Consider the following 27,850-nt stretch of genomic DNA (forward strand, 5'->3'; position numbering starts at 1 on the left):
ATTAGTTGATACCAAGAAATCTTAAGTCTTCGTGATCTTGTTTGCATCATTCTTTTTCTAAAACAGATCAGATGTTAAGCAGCTCCTACCACAATTAAAGCCAGCAAGTAAAGGTAAGGCTTCAGTGTAAATAGGTAAAAAGCAGGCTAGGGAAAGCTTGGAAAGTGGGGAAAAATAAACTCCTAATTAGTTGGGCTTGATGAACCTATCCGATCTGATTGGAGCAGTCATTTCTAAGAACCACAGAAAAGAAAGAGGCTGTAGAAAAGAACAGATGGTGGGGCTTTTGTTTGTTCATTGTTTTTTCAAACATTTGAAAAAACAGAGTGAGCAAGCTAGTTTGTAATGTACCTGCTCCATTAAAAAACAAAAAAACAAAAAAACACCCCACAACCCCAGTCCAATCAGGACACTCTGAAAGCACCTCAAAAGGTGACAAGTGGCAGCTACAGTGTTTGACAAGACTTGACAAATTAACATGATTTCTTCATACAACAGGATAACAAGCCATCTGGCAATGGGAGAAGTACCAGATGTATTTCGACCATGACAAGGCTGTTGACGTTGTCACAGATGATGCCAGTAAAGGTCTCAGCTAGGGATTTTTGGACACTGCTTTGCCTCCCTCCCAAACTCTGAAAGCAATAGAGAGCCCAGAGAGGGATGTAATTTCTAGGATGTTGTTCAGGAGGAAGGATGGCTTTCCCTAGTAAAGAAAAGGCTGAAATGGAATACGATAAATGTGTCTGTAAACATGGGAGAGCTGATGTGTTTTTACTGTTGGGGTATCATTGTTAAAACAAAAATAAGTAAACATCTCGGTGGTGCCTCCTACCACAGAAACAGAGCTGTTTGATGACAGCAGATTGATCTATGGGATCAATCCATCCTAAGAAGTCCCGAACCAAATTCCTGGGCATACTGCCAGCAATAGAAAGAAACAGAAAAACCAGAGAAACTGGTAAAGAAAAAGACCTAGGAAACACATCAGCATTTGCTAACGAGCAGATTTGAGTCAACAGTGACACAGTGCCTATACATATAGAGGGCAAGAAGAGAACACATTTTGTTGCCCCTTGGTGTGGCAATCACATCAGTGCAAACACCCTGAACAACATCAGATGATGTCTACAGAACATCTTTTGACATTGTCCACAATATGAAATTACATTTTCGTACTATAGAGACCTTTACATACTGCTTTTTGTCAGAGAACTACCTTCAGTAATATCTGCTGGGGGACACATAAGCCAGACCCCTCTGTTTGGCTCACATGCAGCCAGATAGGAATAGCAGTGTCCATCCTTCTTCCTTCAAAGCTCTAGAAGTCTGAAGAGGTTTTAAAGGTAAAGGGAGAAAAACATCTAAAAAGCATCTATGAAAATATTTACAGGTAAAAGAGAATCTACAAATATATAACGCACAACCACAGAGTACCCCAGATATCCTGTAAGAGATTCAGAATCCCTAATACATAAATAAATGGTCTAAGGTACATTTTTCTCCTAAATATACTATTCAATTCTTAGCATAACTCTGGAAAGAGTTTCACATGGCAACTCTGCAAGCCTGAACAAATATATTCTGTAGAGTCCTCCAACTTGCTAAATACATCATAGGTGGTGGCCACATGCTATGATGCCCTCAACATTCCTTTTGCAGTCAGTTATCCAATGTGATATTATTGTAGACAGTATCTGTTCTTTAGATCTTCTAGCTATAGATAACATCAGAACAGGTATCTCTTAGTGGTCTGGATCTAAAAAAACAACAGAATTTGCTTAACCACAGGAGTGCACCCATGATAAAAAAAAATCCCCTCACTTCTGCTGGGTCTAAATTGGCTAAGGGACAATCAAAAATCCTAACCCCATTAACAGTTAGAAGCAGAAAACTTCTAGCTATTGGAGGGAAAAGCAGTTTCCCTGTGATAAGACAAGACTGTTCCCTTGCTTGCAAACATCTAACAAGTGGGTAAAATAGGGTGTCTCTGCGCCAGTCCCAGGAACCAGCCATCAGGTAGCTGCATCCCAAATGAGAAGCAACCAGGGCCTTGGTGACGAAGATTTTCACTACCAAGAAGGGAGCAGTAGGGATAATTTCAGGTGTTCTTCAGTGAGAAAAGTAGGCATTTTGATGACAACTACCATGGCTGATGGAAACACCATTATCAGCTCTGCCTTAAGCATTTCAGATGGCACTTGCATATTCATTTCTCTAAGAGTTAAGAGCGCATCTGACCAGTGAATACCCTGCCCCTAGAAATAGCCTAGAAGGGATAATCCAGCACTTCCAGGAACAATGCACTCAATATAGCTTAACGTCACTGGGCAATATATGTGATGTCTTTGACTTACCTAGACTGCTGGCAGATACACTTGATGTTTGATCCAGCTGCTTCCTAGCACGACTACCTCTCCATCGCACATGGGAAAATCTTGTGCCCCTCCAACTGTTGATAACATTTAGATGCCATTTTTTTCTACCTCATAACAGAAAAAACAAACAACTCTTTTAATCTGGAAGGTAGAAGAGTAAAAAGGCTTCATAAAATTTTATTGCCCAATCCTGTCTGCCATAAAAAGGAGGTTAGGAACTTTTAAATTATTCACATGCTTTACAGAACTGCGAGAGGAATGAATAGCCCTATTCTTTCTCTCTGCAGAGAGGTTCTTAAGTCTCCATCTGTAGAGATATTCAAAACTTGACTGGACGTGGTCCTGAGCAACCTGCTCAGGCTGATCCTACTTAAGCGGGGGGTGGGGGCAGACTATATTATCTCCGAGGCCTCTTCCAACCTAAGCAATTCTGTGGTTCTGTGAAACAGATGGGTAAATCCATCCTACTCACATAGCTCTGTATATCTGGTCTCCATACTATCAGAAGAAAAAGCTTTTTGTCTAAGGCACCAAATAGGCTCCCCAGGGAAGTGGTCACAGCACTAAGCCTGTTGGAGTTCAAGCATTTGGACAACGCGCTCAGACATATGGTCTGATTTTTGAGTAGTCCTGTGTAGGGTCAGGAGTTGGACTCAATGTTCCTTGTGGGTTGCTTCCAACTCAGGATATTCTGTGATTCTATGGAAGAAAACTATCGACTAACAGATCACAGAAGATACTGGATTTCTAACAGCATTGAGATATTTAACTCAAGTTTGGTTTGCTCATTTTCACTTATGATCAGGAAAAAGCCTGTTACATACTTGCAAGGACTCTCTGGCATTAGTTTAGAATATCTAAAGCTATAAAACCTTAAGTACCCTTAGCTCACAACGAAAGATATACTGGATAAAGTCTCATGCTGCATGCACTGTGGTAATCTACCTAGTTATATTAAGAGGTGGCTAATGAGAGACGGGATCTCTTCCCTTGCCACACTGCTACATGCAGATCTTAATATTACTGTTGTAACACTGCCTATAAAATAAATAGCCTGTGCAGCTTGGCTTGTAAGTATTCCCATCTGGGCTCTATACTGACACTCACTGGCCACATGAATATTTGTTAGCTAGGCAGCCTCACTGAAAGCTCCACACAGGCATGTTTGTAAGACGGGCCTGACAGCTTTTAATTTCACTGCATCGCTAGAAATTATTATGGTGACTGTTGCTACTGTGCAAACAGATACTTCCTCACCTCTCTACCCAAAGATGGGCTAATAAGCCCATGGGGAAAAGGAAAAGGGAAGTTAAAAGGCAGCAATAGAAGCTATTACAAAAAAAAAAAAAAAAACCCTTCATTCTCTTAAGTAAATAAATAAAAATCCTTACCTGTACTCTTGATGCTGAATCAGATGCAGAATTTATTTACATCTACTGCCATACCACCTCTAAGGGTTGGACACGGTGCTTAGGGACATGGTTTAGTGGGTGACATTGGTAGTAGGACGATGGCTGGACCAGATCATCTTGAAAGTCTTTTCCAACCTTAACGATTCTACGATACACAGCCACCGTTGTAAAAGCATCAAAAGAAGTACATTCACACACAAGAAAGAACGAGCATACACCATATGATTCTGCCCACACCAACTGCAAGAAATTACAGGAACATTCACATTGCTGTGCTGGATAATTAATCTTAAAGTAACAATCACATTCAAATGTTCCAAGAACAGGCTGGCCACAGTTCCTGGTTACTCCCTGAAGAACTCCTTTGTACAAGTTAAGATAGCATTAAAATATAATTTTCAAGAAAATCCAGGTCACTTTGCAACACAGTAGCTACAAAACATTTATTTTTTTTAAATAAAAAACATTTAAATCATCAGGTCTTGTAAAACAGCATGTCAAGTGTTCATCTTTGTTGTGTGAGCACCTTCAGTTTTATGCTAAAACAATCAACACAGTTTATTATTTGGTCAGACTATTAACCTATGTTGAAATAAATATACCTTAACCAAGACAGATCACTTAATGCACACCAGATTACCATAGCTTTACAAAAAGTTTCTCTGGTGACAAGTGAAACAGAGACTGCTAAACCATGATTGCAGTGTTTTTTCTCTTTTTTTAATTTCAGTGAAGACTGACCTATGAAACTATGAAAAACAATGATAGCTTAAAAAGGCTATATAACAAAAGAAACACATTTGAGACGGCTTACCTAAATGCTCTCAGAATGAGAGGTGGAATACATATTTCTAAATTAGTTATAAGATGCCGGGCAGATCATAACATATGACCCATTCTCATGCAAAACTATCCACGGAACAGAAATAGAAATTTTTGTTTAATACAAAAGAGATAAGCCACTGATAAGTGAAAATAATGGAGTCCACAAAGGGCATTTTATGCCGATACTACTGATTACAAGATGTAGGGTGTAAAATTCCACAAAGTGATATAAACCTTTTAAAGTAGAGAACAAAAGTTTGCAGGTCAAAATTACTTCAGCACCTGAGATTTTCCTGCAGAAAGGCAGACCTTGATACTTCCTTCAGAAACATGTAATACAATAACTCCTTTTCTCTCAGTGTTGCATCAGAATAATTGATCAAGAAAGAGTTGAAATACACAGTGTTCCACATTTCTAATTATGCCCTGAAGATAAATCTGCTAGCAAACTATATTTAAGATTTGATCCATGTGCATTACATAATTGACTGCTTTATGAAAACATTTTGTATTATAATTGGAATAGATTTCATCTACTAAGTAGTCTGATGAAACTGAGTTTAAAGAAAAGTCAAAGAACAGCATGCAACTTGAATCATGTTGACAATGAACTAAGATTACTGAAATAAAAACATGTTTGAACAGAATGTAATAACTTAACCTGCTATGCATGAATCTAGCTTTACAGACAACTAGTGGTTATGTCTTCACTTTTGGTAAAGATAATACTTTAAGGAAATCCTTTTCTATTCTCACTTTGAGACCTGGGAAGTTACAAGTCTGTGTTCTGCTCTGCATGACTAAGAATTCATGATTTTGTACGTGCAATTTTATCTGTCATTCTCAAGGTAACCAGCAAACTGCATACCAGTCTTCAAATAGAAACTTTCTTTTTCAATTCCTTGGCTTTGAAACTTTTAAGTAATTGTGTATTCTACTTAACAACTGAACTCCCAGACCCCACGGGAAAGAAGAACATATAAAACAAAGGCCTCAGCAAAACACTGTTCTGAGGAGAACGTGGTAGTTTTATTCTAACATGATCTAACCTTATTTATGAAAATTATTTATCAAATGATATGCAAAAATAAGATTTCAAATACTGGAATATAACGGCTATTCATTTAATTCTAGAAGGAATGCATTCATGAGACAAAGTAGACCATACACTTGGTTTTACTTATTCATTTAGTGAAACTGGATTTTTTTTTTTTATTTTTTATTTTTAAAATCAAGGTTAAATGTCCCTCCCACCACAACTAACAACCTGGAACTTTCTGGAACCTTTCTATCCCTGAAAAACAGTTAAGAACATCTCTTTCTGCCCTTTAATTATTAAATATGAATAACTGGGCAATCAGTAGTAACTTGAGGTAATATTTTTTTTTTCCAGTTTAATTTAATTTGTTTTTGCTGCTCTAAAATCTGAGTGCAGTAAAATGCAGTTATATCACTTAAAAGCAAAAAACAGTCGTCCTTAACCCCATCAACTTTTCCCAATACAAGGTGCAGCAGAATTTAAAAAAAAATGAGGGGAGGGAGAGAGGCAGAAAGGGGTGCACAACCCCCTCCATCACAAACAAAAAAAATCCCAAACCAAGAATATTTTTTTTCAGTGCAAACACTGCAATCTTCAAAACGTTAAGAGTACAAATATTTACATTCCAGTGTATCCTTACCTACCAGGAATGTTGTTTCACATTAGAAAGTATGTCAAATACCTTTAATCCAATCAAAATACTAACGTTTACCCTCTCAAATTGATACAGTGGCTGAAACCTAAGTGTTTATACAATCAGTACAACTTTCTGGAGAAACTAATGCACACAGTTGAAAGTTCTCTCAAAAACCAAGGACAAAGACTGCAAATGCAGCTGCTGGTCCTTAACCAATTCCAGTATAACAGGCTAAAAAGAAACAAGGCATTTAATAGAGTGAACTTCTACACTGGCATCTTAATCCCTACCCCCTTCCCAAATTCTACAGGGCCTAGAGTCTAGCTGCAGATAATCCCCATTTATGTGAAACACTTTTTCACTGAATATAACGTTATTTTACATTGTTCAGTTTTTCAATGTGCAAATGTTGAATTTCTAATAAAAAATTCTAAAAGGAAGGAAAATGTATGTGACACTGCAAAAGGAGGTGGATACATTATTTTAATCGTTCAAAATATGCTCAGCAACTTCATCTAGAAAACTATTTTGCAGCATTGTGCTTGTAGAATTACTAGTTGGGATTCCAAGAAATATGTGAAAAAGGCACCTATTATAGTTTCTTAATTAGCTGCCCATTTTAATAATTTTGGTACTACTTGTCACAGTACATCAGAAAACAGCAGCACAAAGCATTAGACGGACAAGAATTTTATATTTGTTCTCCTTTAAAAAGCAAACATTTTAAAAAGGCACTTAAGACAGAAACTCTCTTTCCAGTTCATATATAGATGGCCGGCAAGTTTTGCTCTTCATTCTACATAAAGGTACAGTACAGTCTCTGTTTTGACCTTCCACATCAATATCAAGTAATGAAGGCATGTGGCAGTTAGTTCTTTCCTCAGTATCTGGCAAGAAGTTAACATCTGGATCTGTATTGCCTTCTGAACATTCAGGGTCTTTAGAGTTCGGTTTATTAACACGTGGAATAATCTGCCATGAATCAATTTTACTTCTTACAGAAGAAGGTCGAGGCCTTGGTATAATATTGATAGCTCTTTGTTTTTCTATTGAAATACCACTGTGATTGCTTCTTTGTTGAAGAGACGGGGAATGTAGAGTTCCAGTAACTGACAGAATGGGCAACTTGGAGACGTCATTGGTTGAAGTAAATCCATTAGCTAGTGGAACGGAAAGGCCAAACACACAAACAAAAGAAAGAATGTAAACCGTGTGTCTCCTTGATTTCTTTGACATTTGTAAAACTGGGTTACCATAAGCATTATTGTGTTTTTTCCCCCCCCATCAAAAAAAGATTAAGAGTCTCATATACATTTGTGGTGAATCTCTTGAAAAGATCAGCGTTACTCAATTAACACTTCCATCTATACTTTCTGCTACGGGTCATACCAATTTATATTTATTTCACTGTTACAAAAGAAAGAGAAAGTATTAAACATCCACTAATTGGATTCCACTAATTAATAGTGGAATACAGCCCCCCAGATTTGTCAACTTATTACGAATAATTACATACACATAGAGTACCATAAAGAATATTACACTTAAGCCACTATAGAATATGACTATTGAAATTCAGAACTTCTGTTATTTTCAAAAAGTCATTAATCATGAACATATCCATTGACATAGTAAGCAAATATAAAGACTTTTTTTCCCCGCTTCTATTTGCATTAACATCTTAAGGATTTGTGAAGTATGTAATATAATTCCTGGGTCAAACAAGCAACTCAGAACTCACCAGATTTGCTTTTCTTGAAGTTAAAAATGTGCAGTGTTAAAACGAGGAGAATTCCCTCACTTACACAGACTGTGAAACAAGTATGTTTCTCAGTCTCATGAAGTCCCCAAACCACATAATGCATGCAGCTCACAATGTAACTTCAGTTTTTTTCACCATTGTGAAATAACGCCATCATTGTACATTTCACAAAGAACGGGTTACCACTGACATAAAAAGACTAGTGAAACCTATTTTTGCAATACTTGAGAAAAACAAAGCATCTTTTCCAGTGAAACCTTCATAATACCAACAATGTAATAGGATCCTATTCCAAGGCTTAACGCAGGGTTCAGACACTGAGGACTTACCCACATACAGTTATGATTGGTGAGCTAACACTTGACAGTGTAATAAAGATCTAGTGACTCATTACTGAACGGTTAGTTTCCGTATGTTTTCTGTTTCTATACTTAACAATTCCCCACATTTGAAATTCTCAATTACCCACCTGTGGTCTGAAAATTGTTCCCATCTGATAAGGTTCGTCTGTGACCCAACACACGTAACTTTGTTGAGGAATCATTTGGCGCATTTTCAGATTCTTGTTGCAGACACAGATTGAAAGGCCGATTTTTTAATCGTGTAGAAACTGTGTTAGGAGCCAGCTGTATTCTCTGTTCTCTCTTACTTTCGTAAGTTTCAGATGAAAAGTCATCATTAGAACTCCGTGGATTGCAATCACCAAGCACATTGCTTATAAATGCATCTTCACTGTCAGACTGAAGTAGGCATTTTGTGGAAATGGAGGGCATAGAGAGAAGATTCACAGTATTTACAGCTGGATTTAAGGATGGAATACTTGTTTCCTCTTTCTTGGACTGCAGTCTTGTAGGACTGGCACTCCTGCGAAATTTTGAAGCACGCTGAAATAGTCCATCGCGTTTCTTCTTCTCATCTTTAGGCAAGAGCTCATCTGGACCCTGCGATTTGTTCAACTCTCTAATATCCAAGCCCAGGGCAACAGATGCAAGGAGGACTGCACACCCATAAAGCACCGAATCAGTCTTCTTTTTCTGCGTCGTTCTGCTCAGACTGTTTGTAGGTGTCATTTGAGGAGTACTATTTGTAGAACTAGCAGAGGTTCCTTCTTCAAAGCTCTCATGCTCTGCTGTGTTCTCTACTTGATCATCCTTCCAAAGAGGTAGATTAATATAGGCCTGATTTGGCAACTTAATTGGCTTTGGTCTTTTACTGTCCAAACCTTCAGGAAGATGTCTCTTATCTGTACATACACCTAAAAACATTACAATATACTTTAAGAATACAGTTCAGCTGCTATGCATGCCTGCATATGTACACTAGGATTTTCTATTACTTGTAAGTATTAATCTTGAGATACACCGTATGCGCCCTTTAGATGTGGTCAGAAGTTCAGAGACTCACATTGTAACATTCAGAAACACACCCTTAGCCTAACCTTTAAGTTCTCTGGATAGTCTTTAAAATAGCAGAAGAACCATTTCACTATGATGTCGTACTTTTAGCAACTCAAAAGCAAACCCTAGTAGAAGAAACTTGCAACCAATCTTCCTGAGTACATAAGCTAATTGTGAAGAAATTGTGTTTTCTAGAATCGAAAGACAGTTTTGTTTTTAGAAAGGCAAAATATATCTTCCAAAAGTTACAACACAGTTGAAAAGCAGATACTGTGTTTGCACAGCTTTGGTAGTGCTTTTCAAGTATTCCTGCGTATATATTACAGTAAAGTGATTTAATATACACAAACTGACAGATGAGATCTACAACCATTTCTTTACAACATTTTCAATTGAGCTGTGTTACAAAATCCCCTGAATTTTTCCAATTAATTCATTAGGTCATGGTGATCTGAAGAGCAAATTTGACATTTCTCATCTAATGACAAATAAAAAGAAAGGTGCAATTGACTTGCATGTGTTATTTCACTGTAAACTACTGAACAGTAGAGAATAAACACGGACACATTTGAAATGCAAATATGTCAACTTGTACAACCTTCTCTGTGTGTAGGGGTTTAACAGTAAGCTAAGAAAACTTTAAAATTGCTATTTGCGATGCTGTGTTTTATACCCCTACCAGTATAAAGGAAGATGAAAATGCCTTTTTCCTAGGGAGAAAAGCAGTGTCCAAGCAGCTTGCCATTTCCACTTCCAGCTGGTGCAAATCTACCAGCTGCTGGGGACACCAAGTTATATCAGTTTATTGGGTTTTTCTCCCCCACGATAGTGGAAACTTAATTTTCTCAGTTAAGAGAACCTGTAGCATAGATTATATGTGTAAATATGAAAATGATTATGAATATTGTATAGGTATAGCACACGATAGGAACGGACATAAAAAGCAACATTTTGCTTATATTAAATGCTATTATGTCCCTGATTTTCCTTTGTGATTTCCTGTAAATCCCAATATGTTGCCTCAATGACTGAGATTTAAAATCCACATAATTTTTCATGAAAATTTAGAGAATAACCAGCATTAGAAAAAAAAAAAAAAAGTTAACAAATATCTGGAAATATATTAGGGCTTACAGTTTTTAATTTACTGCATTTGTTCCCTGCCTATGCAGAGGCCCCCAACAACAACAAAAAAATCATTAATGATTATTTACATGTCAAGACAGTTATTGCTTTAGGTATTTCTTTACAAAAAAAAAGCTACAAAGCAGTGCACATACCTAACACACAAATCAGCCTACTGACTCAAAATCTTGGAAAAAAAATCTGCGTGATATGGCAGATCTCATAAACCTGTATCTATTTGTTGGCTGCTAATGATGGAAAGGTAAATATTATACCATTTAGTGTTGTTATAGATGGGTTTCTTTTTTGTTGTTTATTTATTTGCACAGGAATAGTATCTGTAGCATGACAACTCTTAATAATCGGCGTAATTCTTGAGGAACTTGAACGATGGCTCTATACCACTGAAGACAGACTTCACGCCATCATATGGCAACTTCCACTTTTTCAGAAATAGCTCTTACCTTGGTCCACGAATAGTGAAGCTAAAGGAACACCCTTCTGATTTTTCATTACAAGGGTTGACCAAGGGTTGCTGCCATCTGAAAGGGGTCTTATTCTGAAATAACGATAGTTATTTTGATATTACAGAAGATATCATGCTTATATATACACTTTGACAGAAAAGTGCTACAATATCTCTCTTTAAACTACAAACATGTAGTACACAACTTGAAAACAGTAAAGCTTCCTGAAGTTAAAAAAAAAAAAAAAAAAAAAAAGGAAAAAAGTAATAAATAGCATAGTAGCATAGTCATATGACTTAGGATCAGGAATTTATTCTAACATGAAAATTTCAGCACATAATAGCCTAAAAAGAAAAATAATGAAAAATAGGCCTTGGCTACCTAACGAAGAAAAAAAGCTCGTGAAAACTGGGACATGTTCACTGTCTCAAACTGACACAAATATCAGAAATTTATTATACATAATGATTTTCAAAGAAACAAAAATATCATAAAGCCAGTTTCAATAGACTGTCTGGAACTAACCAGGTTAGCAACCAGGTAAATGAGCATATGACTCCACAAAAAAGATGCATTAAAGTAATTATACATGCTAGAAGCAAAGGGATCTCTCTCATTAGAAAACAGCTAACCTCCTGTTTTCAGCAATGAGAGAAAATTAAGTAAACACGTTCAACTGATTTTTAGAACTCTTTCACTCTGTATTTGTCAGTGTGAATGCTTGTGTGCACTGTGCCTCATGTGCACAAAGTCACTCTTACTTAATTGTACTGGAGGAGCCCACTGGGTGCTATGCTTGCAGTTCCTCAAGCCAGTCTGAGGAAGGGCGAGAAAGACAGAGAAGCCATAAATGCCTTGTATGCATTAGTAGTTCAGCATCCCAGTATCTTCTAAGTCTCAAAAACTGCAGATAAAGGGTTATACATAAGAGCCACAAAAACATTAAGACAAGTAAACCTTTTATCCTCAAATCTACTTGGGAGAGCTACTCATCACTCATGTAGTTCCTAAATTAAAAAATAGGTAGGACTGAGTTTTAGCTACAACTATAGAGAGCAGAACTTGCTCACTACCTACATTAGTGATTCAGTTTCCAAGGACACTTAGTATTATCAAACAAAATGTAGTAGACATACTTGTCCTTACAATCTGCACGATCCTTTGTTTGAACTGAACTTGGTCCCCATGTACAACCTTTCTTTTTAAAATTTCTCTTCACATCTTCAAACTCTTCTTGGTGATAAGTTGTGCTCCTTCCCCAGGTTCTGTTACTTTCATCTGAAGTTACTAGAGATTGGATTAAAAAATACAATAAAACTAGACTCTACAAAAAAAACAACAAAAACAAGTAGTTTTATAAAAAATATTTTGACAGAACTCTTTACTGCAATATCATTCTGACACAATAATACAGGAGTAAACAAAATCTGAGACTTTCTTCTTTTAAAAAAAAACACCACGCAAGCTGCAGCGAAGCAAAAAGATGAGCAAGCAAGAAAAGTAATTTATGAGCTCAGAAGACACCCAAATTAAAGATAAAGCCACAAGATGATCATATTTTCCATGCTTCCTTTAACTGAGAGCCTTATATTTAGGTAATTCAGACAAGTGAATTAGACTGAGCACTTAAATTCCAATGAAGAAAATATACGCTGTGAAACAACTGTTATCAAGTGAAACAGGATATTCCAATGTGAGAAAGATTAATGTTTTCTTTCTCATTAAATCCAAACAGATCATATTTTTAAAGTGTCACTTCTTCGTTAAATGCTTAGTCTTTCACTTCAGGTCAGCTGTGAAATTTAACAGAACCAGCACCTTTGAAACATAATGAAATCTTGCCTTTTTTCATAACCCCACTGGGAAGTTCATATTCACTTGTGATATCTACATCTTGCTGGTACACATATACACTGTTTCTTCGGCCATTAGTTGTGTGTGTATCTGTTTTGGGAATCACTGAGGAAAAATTAAGAGAATGTAGTAGAAATCTTAGTCAAGCTGATTTCAGACAGGGATCTGTTTCCCTTCTTATATTTTTAGCTTTGGTCATAAAGTCTGGGTCTAAAAAGGCACTAAGCATCTTTTGATAGAGGATTTTTACTGTAAGGTTTACAGGGTCCTCTTTCTAGAACCAGTCCCAAGAAAGTACGTTTTTGTATGCAGCCAATTGGAGAAGTAAACTTCTATCAATGTAGCATACTTACAGCTATGATGGAGACATAAGAGAAAAACAACTTAGCTTGTTATAACAGCATAATTAACAAGGTAGTCATTTACACGCCAGGTCTTCTGCCACTCCTGCACCACTGCAGAGTATTCTCCCTCACTGTACACCTTTTCACCAGCACAACTTCTTGTGTAGTACAACAGACTACTTGCCTTCTTTCAACTCCCATACTTCAACTGTAATTCTGGGGCCTATGCAATGTATATCTTCCAGGTTCTCATTCCCCATTCAAACAGCTTTCAGAAGTAGCTGAATTAGGTTTTATGGCAAGATTTACAATCGACTAGATTTTTATTTTAAAATAAAAAGCATTTAGATTTGGAAGTTAGAATCACTGATGACAAAGCAAAGCAATCAAGCAACCAATTGTTAGAAATGCCTGTTCAAATCACCTGTATTTGAGTAAGTCTTCTTGAAACAAAGACACTTTGAAGTGAAATCAAGATAAAACATTATTGTGGGAAAGAAAATTTATTTTGCACAGGTGCAGATGGGTGTGGAAGCTAAATTGTTTCACCTAGATACTCCTGAAAGATCTGATAAGCTTTTAGGTAAAGCCTAGGGATTCACATTCAAAAGTAGAAGAGTGCTTCTTTTAAAGGAGAGCCTTTATGTTGTCCCATATGTTTTAGACCTACAAACACCAATGCCTGCTCAAAGAAAAAGATCTCCAGTGGCACATAGCACACATGTTAGGATTTACACTGGCACTGCTACGCACAGGCTATGAATTAAAAACAAACAAAAAACCCTTGAGTTTTGTGCCAATACCTGAAACTAGCTTCATTTCCAACTTCCATACAGAGCAAGGAGAACCAAAGATAAAACAAGACATTCTTGTTTATATATAATTATGATATTTCATAACAGAAAACCTTTTTTCTTGCTGCAGAAAGATAAGAAAACAAAAACAAAAATCCACAAAAAAGCACGGAAAACCACCACAGCCATAACACCTTGAAGAGGTGGGAGGAACCATTATAAACACAGTTACTTGTCAGCTAACTTCTTGAAAAAAAAAAAAATCACTTTCCTTCACTCTCAAATTTTCTTTAAGAAAAGCAAGATGGGGTTTGTCCACCTTTCTATTACTCACAATATATGGGTAGTAATAGAAAACTCTGAGTTACAGCTCAGAAAATACTGGAGTGAGTTGTCAGAAAACACACTATTTTACCTTTAGACAATAATTAATGAGAAAGACTGCATAAAGCATAGATATTGCAAACAAGAAGAGAGATGTGGTTTCTACCCAAGTTTTAAACAACGTTTCAGGTTGGTTTCAAATAAAAAGGAAATTTTGATTTTTCCTCCTCCTTGATTGTCTCTGTTACAACCCAGATTCTCAAATAATTCCCTTCAGAGGAAACTACTCCGGCAATGCCAGACAGCCACTGTCCATAAGCAATCAACTGAATTGTGTTCCACTGGTTTTACGGAGAAACTTGGAAGGTTTTTCCTTTCATGTAATATTCCATTTCAAATATGGATAATCAAACAATCTACTTCACACAACAGATTAAAAAGTATAAAAGCAACCCATCTCTACGTTCCCAGAATTATTTGGGAATTTGGCATTCCCAAATATAAGTGTTGGCTTTACTATAACAATATGGCAAGTTTGCTTCCAAATTCATAACTCCACTACATTAGCTTAAACAGATTCCCTTCTGGCATCAGTATACAGGGAATAATGTAAGATTCCTTCTTTATTTTATTCTGTTTTGTATTTGCTTACAGCTTGCTTCTTTTCTCCTGAGCAAGGTAAGTTACTGGTTGATTCTTTGGCCTTTCTACCTTACAAGACTGCCACGTTCACTGAACTTTTTTTGACAGTCCACAACTGATCTAACTTTGCAACTCTAATAAAACTAATAAAAACTTCTTTTCTATCTTACATGGGTTCTGAACATGATGTTTTCCCTTTTGCTATTACCAATTTTGATTCCTTACTGTTTTATTCACATCAGTTTACAAATGAGTTACTGAAGTTATTAAGGTAATGAGTCAAAGTAGTCATGATAATTTTGAATTACTGAAAGTTAGTAAGCATTTTAGCAAGATTATCCCTTTCACCAAACAACAACTTGCAAAAGTTAGAACAAGTTAAGTGACCTGCAAATCAGAAACCTGTCTGAAATCTGATCTTACCACCAGTGTTTCAGTGAGTATATAAAACAAACATTCTTTATTGACAGAGTGAACAAATGGAAATATTGGAGACTTACATTGTATAGCTCGAAGACGAGGAATTATTGTGGGGCTACTTGATGGACTGGAACTGTTACTGTTTAAACTCCTCCTCTTATCCAGATTAGGGGATGCCTGCACTGTTATTTTGTGCTGGAAATCTATTAGAGAGAATTTAAAAAAAAAGTGTTAGTGTTCTAAGTAAAGACTCTTCAGGAGATTATACCATTGTACTACTTAAACCAATTAAAGAATATAGTGAATTAGACTTGACTGCACAAGAGATGTTCATACTAAAAATGCTGACAAACTCTGACCCTTAATGTAACGATTTAGATCTTGAGTCAAAGTTAATCAGGTAGGATTTCACACCTTCACAGACTATGTGATAGCTTTGCAGTAATAAAAAAAAAAAAAAAAAAAAAAGTAGCTACATCTAACTAGACCCAAACTGATACATATCCAGATGACAAGCCATCATTCAATCTTTTTGGTTGTCACAGAGGGAAAGAAAAGCTAAACAGACATACCTCAGTATTTCATCTCAAATCAATCCATATTCAATGAACATTTCAAAGTTTAGATTCAGATAATTCCGAGATGATCATTAGGCAAAGATGACTGACTGTGCTAATACTGATATTAAATACACTGTATGCTTGAATTATATAGACAGAGGATGGGCACTCTTCACAGCAATGAAACATTTTTTTTCTTTTTAACATGTAATTCATTTACAACAAAAAGGTAGCATTAGCAAAGACGTCACATCCATCAACAACACATCAGTCAAACAAAACACCAAAATACAGAATTTGAAATATTTCTACCAAAATAAATACTGGAAAGCAGGAAAAACATTATGAAATCAAGTTTGACCATATGTTCTTCTCTAATTCCCATCAACAATACAATTAGATTGTGTGCTATTGTTATAACAGACCTGTCTTAAGTACAAGGTCATCTGAATGATTCTTGACAAAAAAGAACTAAGTGGTGTTCTGGAAAAACTATTCATATTCTCACTTTTTTCAAATTAAATAATGAGCAAAGCTGGGGGGGGAGGGGAGAGAAGAGCAAACGTTTAGTTTGAGCTTGTGATCCAGCCTAAAGCAAGTTTTGAAATAAGTTTTGAAGAAGTTGACATGCTTTTCTAGGAGGCTGTAGTGTGACTTTTTTGTTATTGTTTTTATTATCATTTTTAAAATAGGTAAAATAAGCATATTCACTAGAGCTGAAACTGCTCTAAATATTCATGCACGTCTCTCTTCATCTTCCAGGTGTATGATTCGGCCCCTACTGTGACAACATGGAATTAGTTACTCACTTCGTTAGCAATAAACTGACAGACCTAGAAACGACTGAAAGGAACACAGCTCACTGACACCAGGATACTAATACCACTCGTGAAGACTTGCCAATCACAGGCATAAGCTTGAGTTTCTCTATTGCCATCGTGTGGCAGCATTAATAAGGTGAAAAGAACAGTCCCTGACACTAGAACAGTCTGACCTTCTACCACCTTTGCAAAGGTGGTATTTCAACAGATTTGGACGTCCTTACACTTCTTGTCTCAATGAACTGCTGTTTTTCCACTAGGTATTTGCAAGTTCAAGGCAAACAGTAATATGTGATCATTTTACAAAGTTCTGTGATGTGATAAAAAGGTATTTTGCTATGACAGGAAAATCTGAACATCAGATTAGCCTCAAATCTTTTGACTTTCTCTCCTGATTTGCTTTCCCTCTGGATTCAAAGGATTTCTAGCTGAATCAGGTGAAAGATACTTCTAATTGAAATAAGGACTACTCCACAAAACACAGCATGTGAAAGTGGTATTTTTAAGAAAAAAATTCTTACGTATCCTTTGCACTACTAGGATAGAAGAGCACAGAAATTAATTAAAATAGCCTCCAATACTGAAAATTTTAACCATGGAATTGAAGGCTGCATATTTAACTTAATATATACTGTGAACTAGGAAAAAAAAACAACACTGCAAACCTGAAGGCAAACTAATTCTGTGCCCATCTTTAAGTTTTAACCGGCTTCTTTTGAATTTGCCCTTCCTCTTCTTTACATTGGGTTTCTCTTGATTTAACTGGAATATCATGATATTCAGTTCACGCTCCAGTACATCAATCTCACGTTCTGCTAACTGTTGCTCACGGCGCTTAAGTAGTTCTTCTTGAGATTTTTGCTGAAGAGCTGCCCTCGTCAACTCCTCTTCTCGTGATCGAAGCTCCTGAAAATAAGATTTACACAAGTGAAACTAAGTAACAATGTGAAGGCTGTATTAAATGATATGTCAAGTGTAGGAAGGTTGTACTTTCTTATCTGTTTTCATGATGCACTATAGATATTTCACATGCACATATGACCTGACAGTCCTCCATTCTGCATAAGCCAAGATTCTGCATCAGGACACAAACAAGCATTATACAGATTTCCTTTCAAGTATTTAACTTGAGTCACTTTACTTAAGCTAGGTAAGCACTTGCAATGGGAACAACATAACCAACCAAGGATTATCAGCTTACAGCCTAGCAGAAAGAGTGTTCTAACTGCATCACGTCAGAGACTCTCTCATTGCACGTGGGTTGCTTCTATACACTAAACAAAAAAGAATGACCTGACAAAGACACAAGTGAATGCATTTATCTTCATTTTCCTAACCTTTCCTGTTTTTCAGCCATGTATTAGGTAAAACTTTTCTATCTGGAAAAGCAATCAGTATTATAATGAATGAAAATTAGTGTAATAGGATAAACCAAGTCATAGACAGAAGACAGCTGTTTCTTAATTAAAATCCAGCAGGTATCTGTATAACATCAAACGACTAACCACTGAATTACACCACATGGGCTCTCCAACTATTAAACCCATAAAATAGTTGTTCTTTTGCCCTCCCTCTTCCCCCAAGAGTGAGGAAGCTTATTAATTTTTAGTATAAATATATTCTCAAGGGTAAACAACTTTAAGATGGTAGGGTTACAGCTACCTTAATTTTCAACTAACAAAATTTGTTATAAATATATCTGAAATTTAAGAGACGATGAGTAAAGAAGAAGCTACAATGTGCTTGATACCATATGTTTCTCACTAGAGATATTTTTTCATTTTAATGTATGATTGTGTAAATTCTGTCTGGATTGAAATCAAAATTCAATTGAAAATAAAAAAAATAGAAATTAGATTATGCTAAAAGTTCTAGATTTATAATATTTTTTTTCCCCCCTACTTAAAATTCCTTCATTTGTCATTGTACAGTCTTCTATTTTAAGAGCAGACTGCCTACTTCTGGTCATCAGTATCTACCAACGTCATATGCTAGCAGAGACCCTTATCTCATGCCAAGCTTTTATGCAAATACTGAAAGCATAAGACAAATATTCTGCTCTTTCATCTCCCACTTTGCTTTGAATAAGGTAGTTTCTGAACAGTATCACTTTGGTACTTTCAAGGGGAAAAAAAAAAAAAAAACAAAAAACACACCAAAACTCTGTTCTTGCCTAAAAGACTACAGATGTCAAAAAGAGGTTAGCACCGAATTAAACTCTGGTTCAGCGAGAAGTATCTGTTCCTCTGAAAGACATTTTTTTCCTTTACAACTAGTATATACACATTGCTTATCACTGTTTTCAAATTTAATTTAAATGATTGACACATTTCATACAGCTTGCTAATTTTAAGTGAGCTTGTTTCAACAGAATTTTTTTTTTTATATACTTTTTTCTCCCGCTCTTAAATCCAATCTGCTTTACATACACAACTCGGCAAAAGGTAATTATGTCTCTTAGGAATTCAGGGGAGCCTGTCTTCATGACAGCAATTTTTTTTATTTTTTTTTATTAAAAAACAAACAAACAAACAAACAAACAAAGGAATTTGATCACCGTTTAGAAATTACTGCAAATTCTCACTTTCCTCCTTCTCTCATCCAGTCAAAACTGGACAAATTAAAACAAGGGTTGGAAGCAGAAGGCACAGGACTTCAAATTTAGAATAAAGATAATTCAGATTTTAAATAGAAAAGATGTTTATTGCTATGAAGCATTAGGAGATATTGTTGAGAATTCCTATCTTGTCCTCAAAGCCAGGTTACATAAAGCTCCAGATCACAAGGAAAAGATACTGAAAAGGTAGACAATCTGGAAAATGGAAGTGTTTCTTCATTGAGGGTTTTAGTATTTACTCTTTTCCAAATAAACTAATTAAAGATAGACTTACTGCAATTAGTTATGCAATGTTTCTACACCACTCTACAATTAAAACACCCATTATAAGGAAGCTAGGAAAGAGTTCTATATTTAAGTTGCTCAAGAATGCTCATCAAAAGTAGATTGTGATCTTCTCCTGGAGTGGGTGTCACCATCACTCATTTAGAGCAAGCCCTTGAGGAAATTCCTGCAGCTACAGAAGTTCCTCTTGCACAGGGAATAAGACTCCACACAGGGTTGTTGTTGTTTTGTTTCTTCTTTTTATTATTATAAATACTTCAGAGACGTGAGTTTCTCCCTAGTACCTGTCAGTAAAACTGATAATGTGCCAAATTAAATAAACACAAACTTTTGAAAGCCTTGTCTCAGTCAAAGTTACATGCTTTAATTCTTCAACAAGTTTACCTAATTAGGGTAGATGCCTTTGGAGATGCATTTACTTTGGCAGATGAGAAGTAAATTTCATTTTATATTTTTCCCTCTCTAATTAAATGTAATTCACTTTTACACCAAAAAATATGACTCTTCTCAGAAAGTTTTGCACTAACTTATCTAATCCTCAGTTTAATTTGGTCAGTGAGGTTTCCTTCAGTAGAAAATCTCATAATCTACTAATGCCTACAGAAAATAAACAAACAAACAAAAACATCAGTGGGAATGCCTGTTCTTATAACAATTACTCCCACAGTAAGAAGGAGAACATGGTTGTTTGAGCAGTTGCTGGAGGGGAAGAAAAGAGCTAGGCCCTACAACAGATTTTGGCAGTGGCTGGTGACCCCCCCACAGCAAGTAAGAAGGAGCCTTTAGTCTCTGTAGAGGTACTATAACTCATCTGGAAAGGAAGAAAACTGACAGCTAGAGAGGCACATAGCCCAGCTGTAGCAATCCGTCTGCCTGTTGCAGACAGAGGGGACCACGCAGATAAACATGTCCAGGTCTGTGAAGTGAAATGCAAGAGGGAAAACCAGAGGGCAGAGGAAAATGCAAACCGGAAAGAAAGAAGATTATTATTGAGGACACTATGAACTTAGTGGTGATCAACATATTCTGATAACCACACATACTTATATTACTGTAAGGGATCCATAAGATCAGGCCTACCATGAGGTGCTAGCCCACAAAAGCCATTTATGATGTTTGGTGAAAAGACACGAGGGAACAGACAGCTGACAGTGACTTGCAAGATGCAAGTTTTGGTTTTGATTGTATCAAAGTTTAAGTGACTAAGTCTTTCATAAAAATTCTTCTGCAAGTCCCTGAATCTCAGTTCTCCTCTTCCTCGCCTATTACTACTTCATGACAAATGATACATGCCAGACAATAATTATACTGCAAGAACACTGCAAACAAAGGACCCCTTTCTGCTAGAAGCGTTTCTAACAGTGGCTGGAAAGGACAACTGGCCTATTCCAACTGGTATCTTTATCAAGACGTCTAAAGGAAAATATAAACCTCATGGTGATTAAGAAACATGCTGAGGTAACTAAAGGAGAGGACAAACAGAACTAATTGTGAGGGCTCATTTAGCATGAACATAGCATAATATGAAAACATGTAAAGAAGATCAGTAACAGGGATCTAGATAATAAACAGGAGAAACTTGATTCACTGATTCATGAGTATAAAACGGACCTAACCTTATATCTGGCAAGAAGATTTCAAGAACCACAATACTGAAAGATCAATAATTTAAAGTTTGTTCAGGAAAAAGAAGAGAAAAGTACTTTTCCCTTTTTGGAAAGGAAGCCACATGATACAGTCATGTAACAGGATGAAAAGCTTTTCATTCCAATAACTGAAGAGAATGCTCACTAGCAGCTGCTAAAAGCAAAACACGAAGACTAACAGATTCAGAAGCTACACCCCAGAGTTTTTGAAGAGAGACAGCCAAAGGATTCTGGATTGGTGACCTTAATGTTTAATAAGATTTAGGAGAGGGAAAAATAAAACAGGATAGATAATAGGTAAATAGGATGGTAAGCAACTATACATCTGCCAGGTTGACATCTCACATAAAAGAGTGCACTGGCTGATATATAGCTTCATTAACAATGAAAATAAAAGAACAATATAATTAAGGCCAGTCAGCATTCCTATAAGAAAACGAGATCTAAAAAGATCTAAAACTTTTTTTTTTTTCTTTTTAAGTAGGATACAAGTCTAGCTAATTAAGACAATGTTTGTTAATAAAATTATTTTGCGCGGCTAAGTAATTTCTTGTATTTGGTATTGCCCTAATTTCTAAATAAAATGGAAAAGGAACAGACCGGCCAACAGACTGACTACTGTAGCTCAAAAGTATAATCATAACTAGAAAGATTACATTAAATTGAACTATTAACAGAGTGACATCATGGAAAAAAAAGTCTCTCCACAGTTATTAGCATATTAAATTTACGGAACAAAAAAAGAAAACCATGAAAATTTGCAGTGGTTATAAAAATTAGGTAAGGAGTAAATAAACTCTGGTTTGTTTGATAGGTGATACACTCAAATATTCAGAAAAAAATAACATGGTAAAAAGCCTACATGCTAAATTTACAGATCTAGAAACTGTTTTCTTTGGGAAGGCAGATGGGGATATGCTGCCTCTTCAATCACTGAACTGAGTGACATATTATACTTCCTGTCACATCACATCATGCTTCCTGTCAAACTTAACATTTCACTTCAACTTAAGTACTTCTAACAACAGCCTCAGCATTCGAGACTGTATTGTTTTTATTACAAAAGAAAGGAGAAAAGCAACCTTACCTGAAATTTGAGAAAACCAGTAATCAAACCTTTTTTTCTCAAGTAAGCTTGCTACAAGACAGTTAAAGTTCTATCTTAAAATATTGTTCAGAAACAAATTAATGGCATTTAAGAAGAGTACATCCACCAACAAAAATAGGTAACAAAATTAAAAACCTGTTTTAATGAGAGTAAATCCTCTCCTCCATGTAGCTTATCCTCTCAAGTGTGTCTCAGCAGCTAAATCAGGTTTCTAGTATTATTTTGATAAACCACAACTCAAAAGTTCAACACTGCTGTATCATAAACATACACCCTTCCTTTACTGCCACGCAACAGGAATATAAACTTACTTTTTCCTTGGTCCTCAATTCATTGAATATCTGCTGAATTTCCAGTTTCCAGTCATCTTGCATAGAATGGAAAGACTCTTGAGGCATTTCCGTCATAACTGCCCCCTCAATGGCAGTAAGCTGTTCAAGAATCAAGGCAAACGATGGTCGGATATGAGGGTCCTGCTCCCAGCATTCTAGAATTTATTAGAATCTCATCAGTACTTAATGACTCATAGGCCTTTCTGAAGAACTAAATGAAACTTCGAGGTATTTGTTACTGTACTTTAAGTTACATAATCCATTACCATCATCTGCAAGGCTTTCCTCTTTTCATGTTCATAAGCTATATCTACATACCTGTATTCAGAGAACTGTTTTTGTTTATAGCCAGATTGTTTTTCATCTCTATCTTTAGGATCTTGAACAGCAAAACTAGCAGTACTGCATACAAGTGATACTTATCAAAAGGTAAAGAAATTCATTACACATGAGGAAATAGCCATTAGCAAGCAACATTTATTTCTCTCCTGAGTATTTCAAAAACATTTTTGACACTCAGAAAAAAAAAAAAAAGAGATAAAAATGCCATTTGCAGTTCTTCCCCTTGAGATTTTCTCATATTTATCTATTTATGTAGTATATAATGTATTTTATGAAAACTTATGCAATTTGAGTGTAAAAAGAAATCAGTAAAAATAGAGTCATAAATAGACAAAATGTACTCTGTCTCCACTGAAAAGCTAAGTGGTATATCGTAATACTCTATGACTTGCTCAGAAACACATTCAATTGTCTGTAACACCAGACTGCTGTGAAAAGAAGAACAAAATACTTTGGTATGCTGTACATTATCAAATAAGGTGTTTATTTTAACTCCTATGATTATTACAGGCAAGGATACATACCCCCAAACCAAAATTATTTAAATACACAGGAAGAAACAGCATAGATACCTTTCATTAGTTTTGCAAACGGTTCAGGACAGGTGGATGGAATGGGCAAAGTAAGCTTATTGACAGCAACTCCATAAGCCACAGCAAGGCCATCAATACCACGGTAAGGAACTTCTCCTGTAAGCAGTTCCCACAGCAACACTCCGTAACTACAAAAGGTAATTTTTAAAAAACAGTTATTTTCAGAATACTGACACATTATTTACTTAAGAACAAACAAGTACCTGTCCAACCACGTACTGAAATTTATGAGGATTTCCCGTGTCAAAAGTAAACGCCTTAAAGAGTTGACTATTTCAGTCATCTCACACCTTTCCACTAATAGTGATTAGCCAAATTGGATCAACTAAGACTTGCTCACATCCTACTCATTGTCATTTCATAGCTGAAAAAAAAAATATTGACATGAAAGACTCCTACTCAAAAATGTAACCTGAAGTCACTTTAATATTAATGCTTGTGTCATGTAAATCTCACCTACGATGAAAGTCTGAACCACAGGAAAACAAGCAACCCTCTCCCTGCCAAAACCAAACAGAATGAGAAGGAAAGCCTTGGCAGAGCATTCAGACCATACAACTTTCCAAACCTTTCACAATTTACCTAGATGTACATTAAAAAAAAAAAAAAAAAAGAGAGAGAGAGAAGACAGCTTTATTTAGAAGTTTGCACTTCTATATATTCATATACGTATGTATAGACAAGGGATTATATATAAAGGCCTGTTTAACTTTTCCAACAGATACTACAAAATTAAGAAATGGCTACATAAACTAATTTCTTCATACTAGAAAAAATACCACTGTCTGCAATGAAAGGTGATGGAAAGAGATCTTTTCTTAGCATCAGGTATGGAAATCAAGAATCACAGGAATTCCTATTGCAGCAACATTAACCATAAGAATTTCTGCTATGCTCTCTACTCTAGAAGAAAGGCTGGGTGTTGCTTTTACCTTCTTTGGGTTTGTATACCCCATGCTTGTTGAACAACCCAACCCTCTACAAAACTCTGGGACAGGACACTAGCTGATGTTGTTCTAGAGCTCCCATTCCAATACCACTGAAACTGATGACTTTTACAGTCATTTTTGTGGAAGCAGGAATTACTCCTTGTAGAATGTAAGCCTGAAGTAGACTTCTCAATTTTTTTTTTTCCTTCTTTTCCTGCCAGGGAACCACTATCTGTAGAACAAGGATACAAAGGACAACCTATTACTGCTTTTGAATAGCAAAGTGAGTAGGCAAAGGGAAAAATTAGAATACAAAGTATCGCTCTTGCAATATATATCTTCTCTACAGGTGTGTGAAGAAACCATCTGTAAGTTTTGCAGGACTGGATCCAACTCTCCTACAGGAGGAGAAATGCACAAAGCACCGGTGAGGTAAGGGTTATGCACCCCTTAATACCCAACACCCCTTCTTTGCAGCCAAGTAAACCTTAGTACTAGAAATACAACCCCAACTATTGTAGATGTGACAGGGAGAAGCATACACACTAGTCAGATTTTTCTTTCACTGTCGTCTTAACGAGAAAGCCATTTAGCACTGTGTAAGACCTTACATCACTTGAATTAATAAAAAAAAGCACAGTAATCTAGATACAAACACAAACAGAACTTACGATTTTTTACACGTATGGTAATTACATAGGAAGCAATTTGAATTAAGTACCAATGCTTTGTTTATCTAAGAAGTTTTGCCTATCATAAAATCTTGTAACTGTGAATTCATTCATTATTTTGTAACAGTTAATCAAAAGCTAAGGAATATGGTCTATTCCTAAAAAATTGAAAAGAAATAGAAAAGTCTTGGGCTTCTTAATTACTTCACCCAAATGTTTTTCAGTCTAATCTTTGCACTTCCTTGTATGCTCAAAGGATGATAAAACCAAAAAGTCCTATTTTGCTTTAAAACAGTGGTACTTCTGACAATATTGAATTTCTGCAATACATACAAGTTTTATATATGATGAAGGAATTCTACTTAACTACATCTCACCTGTGTTTTTAGACAAAGCATTAAATACGATCTTACGCCTCTCCCAGCAAGCACAGACTGTTCTTAATTCAAAGAGTTCCCTTGTTCAGACTATTCTATATGTATTTTAGTATGAATTATAAAGTTAAGCAGAACAATAATAAAACTAACTAAAAAGAAATAATATTTCATAAAAACCTGTGTCGCAACATTACCTTCAGTTATATTTACAATTTTGGCCTTTAATGCTGGGTAACTTTCAACAGTGCCAAAGAAGACCTTGTAAAATTTTAACAGACCAACACCATAACAGCCTAAAGTACCTCTTGTAATGAATGAAAAGTCTTAAACTCAAGTACCAAGAGCCAGTATAGGGTGGGGAGGAATCCTACAGATGTCCTATTCCTACTGTGGTGGAGTTTTTGGGAGGTACTATCCTATCATTATGTAGGACAACAACTGCTTATTAACTCTTTCAACTACAGATGTTGCTACTTCACGCATTAAATTTCACCTGCCCGCATATAGTCATCCTATGTATACAGTCAAAGCTTCTAAGAAATATATTTATTTTTTTTTTTTAAAGAGCAAAAAACATCTCCTTTTACATCTTCAGGGGAAAAAAAAAAAAAAAAAAGCAGGCATGATATGCTTACATTATACAGTAAGACCACGTAACCTAATACACTTTCAATAAGATATCCTTTAAAAATTTGCATTATTAAAATTTATTCTCCTGCTGTCAAATGTAATTTAAGCCTTACTATATCTCATTACAGCAATACCTTGCTGTTTTGGCATATTTTAAAAGCTGATCAAAATGTAGGTAAAGTTCTCAAAGTTTATTTTACTCTACAACCCATCTTCTAAAGCAGAGGTCCCTAAGCATTACTACACAAATCCCTTGAAAATTATATGAATGCGCAAGGCAAAAGCAGCTACTAGTTCTGCTATTCAGCAAATGCTCCTCATATTGTCAAGAGCTTGTACAATGGAGGCATGAGTTATTGTGAAAATCACTGCTGAAGAACACCATCATCACTTGGAAATCTGTGAATGCATTTGCACTTTCAGGCTACATACACAAAAACAAACCAACATACCAAGTCTGAAAAGCATGATAAATGATGGAGGGGTGGGAGTGAAGGAGTAGAATTCTTCTTTGGGAATTTGGAACTATACATCAAAACCAATACAAATTTATATTTTTTAGTGTTTTATTTACATGTAAGTGTATCATATTACTTACATATAAGATATGTATTATTTTAATAATAATTGAGAAATTATTATTATAAAATTATTATCAATTTTTTTTTTAAAGTTATAATTCTGGTTCGGGAAGCAAAAGGATACACAAGCAGGGCTTGGAAAGCACCCATTCTGCTACCTAGGATGACCCCTGAAAAAATGCTGCCTGGAAGATTATGCATGAAAACACTGACATAATAATTCCCATCATTGGCTAATTCTGAGAGCCCACATGCAAGTGCAATCATGGTGAGCAGTCTCAAATGCTCATGAATTCTTCTCCCCTGCCTTTTTTTTTTTTTTTTTTTTTTTTTTAAGAGGCATAGAGACATTTTCTGGAGACTCAGTATGTGCAACTTTTTAGAACTTTCCTAAAATATGTTGTGTTACTGCCGTAGAAAGACACAGACTTAAATTTATAACCTGAATGTGTTTTAAAATAAAAAACACTCCCATAACCAGAGCATTACAAGATTTACAATATTCATTATTTGGTTTTCTTTTGAAGAAAGAGTAAAGGTAAGCAACAGAATAGATCAAGATGCAGTAAGCAGGAAATCTTTAGAAGCCAAGGAGGACTAAACTATACTGTACAATAGAGCCTTTATACTTAAAAACCTCTCCTGTTAGAAGCCCATCATTGAACTAAATACTTACATTTTTACAAGAGAGGCGTGCAGGAGAGAAGGCGAAGAAGAGAAATACTGTAGGTTCCAAAAATGTAAACTAATGTTGCAGCAGAATTTAAAATAATTGCACCAAAGCATACCCCCTCAGATACCTAAAATCACAGCAACAAGACTGGACAGGACCTGTAATTAAGCATGGAATACAGCTGATTAGGGAAACGCCTACACCCAACCTCCACCCCACAAAAGAAAAAAAAAAAAAAAAAAAGAGAGAAAAAAGGAAGAAAGAA

General features: G+C 35.8%; 1 protein-coding gene across 1 annotated transcript in view; it reads right to left on the bottom strand.

The window, feature by feature from the left end:
- Positions 1 to 6,500: 6,500 nt before the first annotated feature.
- The window catches only part of MAP3K21 (mitogen-activated protein kinase kinase kinase 21), a 40,719-nt gene continuing 19,369 nt past the window's right edge, over positions 6,501 to 27,850 (bottom strand). Inside the window, exons 3-10 of the mRNA XM_032183840.1 lie at positions 23,704 to 23,852; positions 22,769 to 22,944; positions 17,467 to 17,707; positions 15,501 to 15,623; positions 12,179 to 12,329; positions 11,040 to 11,134; positions 8,523 to 9,308; positions 6,501 to 7,451 (exon numbers count right to left, since the gene is read on the bottom strand). Of these exons, the coding sequence (XP_032039731.1) occupies positions 7,027 to 7,451; positions 8,523 to 9,308; positions 11,040 to 11,134; positions 12,179 to 12,329; positions 15,501 to 15,623; positions 17,467 to 17,707; positions 22,769 to 22,944; positions 23,704 to 23,852 (2,146 nt within the window). The 3' untranslated portion in view covers positions 6,501 to 7,026. The remainder of the gene's footprint in view (positions 7,452 to 8,522; positions 9,309 to 11,039; positions 11,135 to 12,178; positions 12,330 to 15,500; positions 15,624 to 17,466; positions 17,708 to 22,768; positions 22,945 to 23,703; positions 23,853 to 27,850) is intronic.

The sequence above is a fragment of the Aythya fuligula genome, chromosome 3 (assembly GCF_009819795.1).
Source record: "Aythya fuligula isolate bAytFul2 chromosome 3, bAytFul2.pri, whole genome shotgun sequence".
Lineage (NCBI taxonomy): Eukaryota > Metazoa > Chordata > Aves > Anseriformes > Anatidae > Aythya > Aythya fuligula.